Source organism: Coniophora puteana (genome assembly GCF_000271625.1).
Source record: "Coniophora puteana RWD-64-598 SS2 unplaced genomic scaffold CONPUscaffold_11, whole genome shotgun sequence".
Taxonomy (NCBI): Eukaryota; Fungi; Basidiomycota; class Agaricomycetes; order Boletales; family Coniophoraceae; genus Coniophora; species Coniophora puteana.
Genome location: NW_006913063.1, coordinates 1,092,625 through 1,101,077, shown reverse-complemented (window position 1 = coordinate 1,101,077; position 8,453 = coordinate 1,092,625). Strand labels below are relative to the sequence as shown.

At 40.9% G+C, this 8,453-nt stretch overlaps 2 protein-coding genes across 2 annotated transcripts; one reads left to right on the top strand and one right to left on the bottom strand.

Moving 5' to 3' along the window:
• Positions 1–332: 332 nt before the first annotated feature.
• CONPUDRAFT_75600 (uncharacterized protein) lies at positions 333–1,677 on the bottom strand (the record flags this gene model as incomplete). The annotated part of the gene is made up of 5 exons (XM_007773697.1): positions 333–480; positions 736–825; positions 959–1,020; positions 1,155–1,461; positions 1,514–1,677. The coding sequence occupies 5 exons, from the start codon at positions 1,675–1,677 to the stop codon at positions 333–335; spliced, it is 771 nt and encodes a 256-aa protein (XP_007771887.1).
• An 810-nt stretch (positions 1,678–2,487) lies between these two features.
• CONPUDRAFT_75599 (uncharacterized protein) lies at positions 2,488–3,191 on the top strand (the record flags this gene model as incomplete). Its single annotated transcript, XM_007773696.1, has 2 exons — positions 2,488–3,017; positions 3,065–3,191. 2 exons carry the CDS (start codon positions 2,488–2,490, stop codon positions 3,189–3,191), a joined length of 657 nt encoding a protein of 218 aa, XP_007771886.1.
• Positions 3,192–8,453: the final 5,262 nt, after the last annotated feature.

Below are 8,453 nucleotides of genomic sequence, written 5' to 3'. Positions count from 1 at the left end.
AATGTACAACATCTACTGGGCATCCCAAAGAAAAGGACCAATAATTCAGGTTAGTTGCTCTTGATCTTGTATCATTTGCGTTGACTTCCTTTCATTAATGCTGACAGGTACTGGCCGGCTTCTCGATGCCAAGAAAGCAATGAACACTTGATGAAAGTCAACAGAATGCTTCAAGATCAATTTAACAGCAGCTTCTTTATGTACATCATCTCAACTTGGGGCATCCATGGTTGCAAAGGAGGGTGATGTAGCATGAGTCAATGACTCAGTAATTGTCTGTGTCAATGGAGAGGTAAGTGGTCTTCTCTCAATGGTGTTCATACTCTCACATATTACTCTAGCTTAAGCTTGGTCATCTGCGCAAGATCCTCCTTCACAGTCAGTTCCCTTACAGGGTGGAATTTGTGGCCATGCAGCTTTACTCTTTTGGCAACATGATACATCCAGTCCTTTGCCTTCCTCAGGTAGAACAGACAGACACTAGCGTTATCGTGGCAGCACAGGTAAGTTATAACTCGAGAGCAAGTCAGTAGATAGATCCAGTGTTCTTATTTGTTTACCTTTCAGGATATTGTATGTGTGGCTAATCATTAGTCCAGCATAACTATGTCAATTCTCTTTGTGAAACAATTGAGCAGCAAAATTGCATGCAAGAACGTGACATGACGTCAGCCACCACATTTGTTTTGAAACACAAAGATACAAATGTGTTCTTCCTCAACACTTACTCAATACATAACTATTAATTCCTTAATGATTTTCTCCCTCCTGCTCTTTGAGTTTGTCCCACTCGTATTGAGGATGGTGCTAATGCTCGACTTACAGCTGCACAACATGTACAAATGTCAAAGAAGGTCAAAGAGACTGACACTCCTGCCCCAGGATTGATAAGAGTCAACACACCAAGTGCACCATCAACACTGGTGCCATCTGCAACATCTCTCCCACCCATGCTCACCTTTGAATGTCCGCCAAAAGTAACCAAGCTACCCAGGCAGCCCAAAAAGGCACGGGCAGGGCCTTCAAAGACCTCAAAAGCCACTAAGAAGTTGAGTTGGGCATCTTGGACAGCCGCCGCTCCTGGTACTCTTGGGTATACACTGGCAATATTGACTCAATGCCTCAAGACCGGCCTGAGGGCTTGTATCCTCTACCTTTGCCTTCATTGGTACCAATGCATCAGGATCCATAGATGCCAGCTGAGAGCATTCTCTTGTCACACCCATATAGAACATGTCCATTTGAGCTGATGCCCCCAGTCCTGGCTCCTTCCCCCTCACTGCAGTTTCCATACCAAGACCATAGTCTCTTGCCCATGCCCTTGACCATGGCACCTCCTGGACCTCATCTCGCTCACCCACACCCATGGCTTCTGCTGATCTCCATACTATTGTCACAAGCATCCACAATGCTGTCACCATTCCCAGCGCCCACCAACCATTGGTCAACAAACGGCCAATCCTGAAACATCTCTGTCATGAGAGCCTGCCTATGTTTTGTTTGTTTGTTTCACCTTTTGTACATAATGGCAATGTTGGCTTCCACCCAGACAATTTTCTTTGCCTTGTTGTCTTCCGGCCACCACCACCCACTCTCAACACAGTCCCCAGCATGAGCTCCTGCTTTCCTGTCCGTGCCCAGTCTACCAACTCCTTCAGCAATAGGAGGAGGAGCCATGGGAGTCAAGCCCTAAGGTAGAACAGAAGTTCTGTCGCTGCTGTCAACTTCTTCAACCTGAGTCCCTCTGTTGTTCCTGAAACTCCAAGTCCTCAGCCTGCATCGACTCCCGTGGGCCACAGCACGGATGCTACTGGTGCCGAGTCCGACGATGACAACCTCAATGTGGGCATTTCTGACAACTTATGCCAACCTTGCTCATCAACAGCGGACGTCAACGCCTTGCAGCTTTCAAGCCAACATGTGAAAAGACTTCATGTCATTGCTCATGAAGCTTGCAGAAATACAGGTCTTGCTGACACTGCTGCTGATAAGTTTGCAACGGTAAGTATTCATTCTTTTCTTTTCCTTGTTGTTTATTACTACTGATGTTTGCATTCAACCTTGCCAAACAGAGAAAATAAATAAAAATAGATCATGTCCACGCCAAGCCAACACATGGCTAAAATATAGCTTGGACTCAATCAGACTGATAATTATAAGTCACTTCTTTGTAATTAATATTAACTACCTCCGTAACGAACTCAGTATCTTACCTTGATCTTACCAGGCCATGCATCACCATTCCTGACTTATAATATGACTGATCTATCTCATTGAACGTGGCGAGTATTCTCAGATGATCCAGTATTCAATGAAGAAGAAGGTATAGTTACGTCTATTCATGGCTGGGGCATTTCCTCAATGGCATGATATCTAGTTATTCAGCTCCATCATTGAATGTGACAACATCCTTGGGCTGACATGCAGCATCACTGATGGGCAGGTTGATAGTGACCTTGGTTACTGTCATTGCTTCACGTTCTTGATATGTATCTCAGCTTGTTTACATGCTTGCTCTGTCCGTCCGATATCATCTTCTCCAGTGCTTTGCGCTTTGCGCTTTTCTTGCCACAAGTCCTTGACAAGGAGACTCTGCTGCACCTCAAAGCCATCTACAGTCCCACATTCTTGTCTCACCTTCCGGTGTCCGCAAGGGAGAGTCTTGTAGGTCATATGACCATTGAAAACGGGTTCGGTTTGACTGAGGAGGAATCCAATCTGACCAAAGATATGAGTTCTTCAACCACCATGCATGTGAAGGACACAGAAGCAGATGACCTCCTCACATTCCCCTCCGCATTTCAGCCTCGCCACCAGTTATCTACTAGCTCTTCATGCTTGAACCTGCAGCTCAATGATGGCAACGAGGAGGAGGAGGAGGAGGAAGGCACCAACAGTTTAGAACTTGAGAATAGCACCTTCTGGAAGTTTGTTGATGTCATTGTGGTCAAGTTGCACGAAGACTGTTGTCAGTGTGCCGGCAATGATGACAACAGTTACAAGAGGGAGCTTCAGCAGTAAGTTGCTGCCTACTCTCCCTCATCTCATGCTAATGGTTTTGTAGGGCATTCTTTAACATCTACTACCTCAACCTCACTGAATACCTGGATGTAGAACTCTTCTTCCAGAATCAGAACGCCTGTGCCCTTGACAGCCGCCTGATGATCATCAACAAGAGCCTTGCCTCCTAGAAATGTATCTGTAATGCATTCCTTGTTCCATTGCATCATTATATCTCCCCACTCAGTTTAATTGCTTGCCTATCTCTTTGTAATGTCATTCTGAATCAAATATAATGGGTTTTCAACTACCATGCATTGTGAAGTGGATGTCTAGTGCTGCTCTTCACCAACAACATTACCAACCTCACCACAATATCACTCAGAACATAATTACAATATAACAGTGTTATATTTTTGTAATGACCTCATGAGATGTTGACATAACCTAATGAGAAGGTATTTTCACAGCATAAACCTGGAGACATTTTTGAGATGTCAACCCAGTGACATCTCCATTGCATCTGCCAGTGATGTTTTTGACATGTTCGTTAAGGGACACCACTGAGGCGCCCAGGCAAGGACATAATTGGAATATCCCCTGATAAACATGCTGGAAACAGCTTTGCTGAGATCTGAAACTAACATCCCCCGATGAACATAATTACAACAACTAATGTGATGTTGCATTGTCATCTCTTTATTGCCCGAACCACATTGACTGACTCATGTCTCTTTGTCATCAATTTCTATGTGTCTTCTTGATGCTCATAATGGTATATTGTAAGGATGGCTCTATTATGTCCAAAGCAAATAGTGCCGGCAAAACATTTTCAAGATGTTTTAGACTTTTGCCTATGTGCCAGATTTATATTGCTGTGCTCAGGTGTCAGAACAGTAAAATTACTTGATCTTCATACCACATTATTGTAAGTGTTATCCTGTTTTGTTATTAAGTAGTGTTACATTTTCTAATGTTGGCATAGAATGCTGTTATCCATCACCTCAAGCTGGTTTTACCAAGAATGTACTATCTTATTTGTATGCTGGATGGATAGGTCATATCCAATACACTATCAAGAAACTACACACATACAATACACCTTGGATGATATTGCTCAAACCTCCACAGCAGAAGCTAAGGAAGAAGTGCCCATCATTGCTTATTAGTGTGGGCAAGAAGCTGTAGTTTAGTGTGTGGGGTTTGGCCTACAGCACTCTGAGTCAAGTTGCATTGTACTATAACATGTCTATCATGTTTGTGAACAGTAAGGCCATATACAACAAACACCCCTTCCATGGGCATCATCATGCCCAGAACACCTTCAAATGCATCTAATCCACCTTGGCACTTCCAGACACTCACAAGCACCTGCTCTTTTACTGTAGTTGGTGTTTACAGCTGCTTCATTGTTGAATTTTTGTTCTTCAGTATTTTATCCAACCTCATTGAGCCCCCAGTCCATTCCACATTCCATTTCTTGTGCCTTGTGTTCCATCAGCTGCTCAAGTGCATTACATACACACAATGATTTAGTGGCACACTATGGTGTCAACCAGTTCAGCAAGGATATTGATGCAGTTGACTTGATGGATTTCCCTTCACAGTGATTTTATCACTTGCAAGATTCTGCTGTAGCAATCACCATTGTTGCTGTAAGGTCTCCACCATCAGAAAAAAATTCAAAAGGGGCAAAGAACAATTTTTGAAGTCTGGTTTTATCTAAATTTAAGGATGTTTGGAGGAGATTGTTGCAGTACACATGCCATCAGTTATGGGGTGATCTATGAATGCTCTGCATGGGAAGTTCAATGTTACAATCAAAGTCATTTTCTTTTGGCCAATGATGTGCTTATACTGTGCTAACTCTGAGTTACACACTGTAGATGTAGTATATGTTTTGGGTGTCAAACCGTTGGCTGAATCAACTTTTGCTCTCATATATTGTAGACTCCAACATCACTGGTGTCTATACCATGGATGCAGCACTTGACACCACCATGGCTAACATGCTTGAAGATTTAAAAAACTAGTAGTGCACCTACAGAGGCTGTACCTCTCTCAGATTTGTGAACAAATCTTATGTACACCTATATTTCTTCCAGATTTGCAGTATCTTGACCTTTCAAGCCATTGTTTTCTCTGCTTTGCTAACCTACCCAGTACTAGTTCTTTTTGTTGCACTTGTGCATTGTTGCCCTACAGCTTCATTTGCATGCACTGTACTCCTAACTATCACTGGGCTCAGATTGCTCTTTGGCCTGGTTTATGGAAAAAAATTTCTTTTGTAGGCAGAAGCCATACCTTTCTCAGATCTGTATACAGAGTCTATGTACACTGCTGTATATGCTCAGCATTTCTTAGCATTTTAAGATTATTCAAATTCCAGGTTTCTCTGTTTGTTCAACTAAGTTTTTCCCAACGTAATTATACATTGCTGCCCTACAACTTCATTTTCATGCACTGTCCTGACACTGCAAATCTACCTTGCTGACAATCTCTGAATCAAAACAACCTTCTCTCTTTATTTTGCACCATACTGAGTTTATTCCATCACAGCTCTATAATACTGCTTCATTTAACTTAGTTGCCTTCATCAATGTTTAGCCAAGAGTTGTAGAGAAGACTCACACAGATTAATAGACAAGTTGAACTCTTGTTGTGTGACAAGAACTATTGGTGCATTGGAAGAGATATAAATGCAAACAACATTTGCATTAGATTAGATGTTCTTAGTGAGTATCATTTTGTGCACCCACCAACATTTTGATACAAAAAGAGGAAAAGGTTTGCAACATTTTTACACCCATTGTAAAATCTCAGAGACTGAAAACATCCAGTTTGTTATTCAAGACAACAACAATAATAGGACTTGTGTGAATAAGTAGCAAAATAGCACCTAGCCACCCTGATGCTGACTATCTTCAGGTGAACAACATGAGGCTGACAAAAGGCAACAACATCATTACACTGACAAAATATATTTCTCCACTTGGTAAACAGGCATAATATAAAACCTTCACAATGTGTTGATTCTTTCATCTATAGAATTCTGCTTTACTGAGGTTGGCCACAACAAGGTATTGTTATATTGCTGTTATGTCATATTGTTGAAAAGCAATTGCATCAAATTTACAATCATTACAAACTTGGAACACTGGTGTGAGTACAACATCAGTGCATTCAAGTAATGAGCTCAATACCAGTTGTAATTTAGGTCATGGTTCCTTTGGAATTGTCCAACAAGCAACTTGCCTTGCTACAAATCAGCTGGTTGCAGTGAAGATCATGAGGAAGTTGGATACCTCCATTTGCATTATTGTATCAAGGAAAGAAGTAAAATAAAATATAGACTGGTCTATTGAAAGAGTTAAAACATGTATGTGCATCAGATTTTCTTCAGTTCCATGCTGCTTATTGTTGTTTGCAAGTCAAATATTGTAAAACTCATTTATGTTTATGAATCAGCTTTGACATTTGGTATGTTTTTTTCTGCTAGGAATTTTTCTGCTAAATCTCAGTTTATGTTTGCTTGATCATTGTGATGGAGTTTGTGCTCTGCAGTGATCTGCTTGGTTGATTTTCTCATATCAAGGATTATGTGAGTTCTGTGGTTCACGGCAATGTCTGCTGCTGATTCACATTAACATAGCAGAGTCTGATTCCAGATGCATAATGGCTGATATGTGCAGTGTCTTAGGGTTCTCACATAGAAAGAATGTCATTCACTGCAACATTAAGCCCCAGGTAAGCTATGCAGGTAATATGAACAAAAATGTTGTGAATGACAGATTTGCAGAATATTCTTGTTGCTTCCAAGTAACCTTTGATAGCTAAACTTGCAGATTTCAGCCTAGCCAAAACTACTGGTGACAATATATACATGAATGTGAGGTTTACTAACACAGTCATCATTAGAACTACTAATGCATTGCCACTATCCCCACCCACAACAATTCCTCCAAATTCTGACAATTGGGAAAAATATCTGCAAGCACTCAGAAGTTGATGCCAACTCAGAGATAATTATCATTACTTCCTGCAATCATAGTAATTGACACTCTGCTATGTACAACTTCCATAACCATTTTTCCTGACAATGCAGGAGCAGTATAAACTTTATATTTTCCATGCATAATGGAGAATAAAAGTATCCCATTCATGATAGAATGATTGAACTATTCTTCTCATCCTCCTTTTTATCAGCTTCATTGACTGGCTCTCCCTATAATAGTAAGTATATATGTTGTAAAGAAAGCACACTATCAAGTCAACATACTCAGTCAGTCACTCCCAGTGGAACTCATGTAAAGCGAACAGAAATGGACCCAAGTAGGTACCAGTTTTCCTTTGATGGGTCAGATACCCTCATTGTTTTTTTTGTTTCTGGGTTCCAGTTCTAGGTCAGGAACTTGTCATATGACCAATGCAAAAAAACTTACCATAGTATTGGCAAAAAAAAAACTATCAGGGCCATCTGACATTTTTGACTCAAATAGCACCATTAACTCAGATAACTAGGATAACTGAGTTTTGCTTGTTGATGTAAGACCTAGAGTAGGTGCCAGTGTGGTCATTGTTGCAGCAGTATTGTTAAGCTCAGAAGATAGTGTGCAGGGTTGCTGCAATATTAAGAAGTAGCAAGGTCATGCATAACTCACCAATGTAGCACAATAAACTCAGGTGACAATAAAACCAGTCTAGAGATTACTAGTGTACTACATAGATGAAAGTGTAAGGGGCAGAACCTTTTTTTTGTACACTCATCATGATCCATGCTCCCTGACACTTTATCTACCTGTTTACATTACCATGACTGACACTGATGCTTCAGTTAGGAAACTGGGCCCAAGTCTCATAGAGATACATGGTAAACATGATTTTTTTTTGTTATTATAAAGTAGAAAAAGGACTAAGGCAGCAGGAATGAAGTTAAATGAATAGTTCTGGCAAGAGGAAAAGTGAAAACAAGGTGAGTTTGCTGTTGACTTAAAGGCAGTTCAATCCACATGCGACCTGTTGATAGTGTGATGCATCCCTAGTAAATAGGCAAGCGCAGTCCAGTGAGCAATTAGCAACAAGGAACCCCCTGAAGTAAATAAAATTGATATGTTATTGTTTTTCACACTAATAAACTTCTGCTCCAGTGATCCATAATATGTACATAAATGTAGTGTTACCCTAAGTCACCAAACTAACTAGTTAACAGTAAAGTTCTACTTCCAAGGATGCACCCCAGGACCCAATCTCCCCTTTTTTACAATTTGCCAAATACCTCCCTAAGGCAGAGTGGCCACTATCCTAAAATAAACACTGAGATAATTAAGTGCATGTTGAATTGAGGTTGACCCATTGATGGTGTACAGATCACAAACTTAGGAAGTTTGCAGCCATTGCCTCTGTCTTACATTTGCTTGATGTTTGCTACCAGGAGACCCTTTTTTTACCTTGGG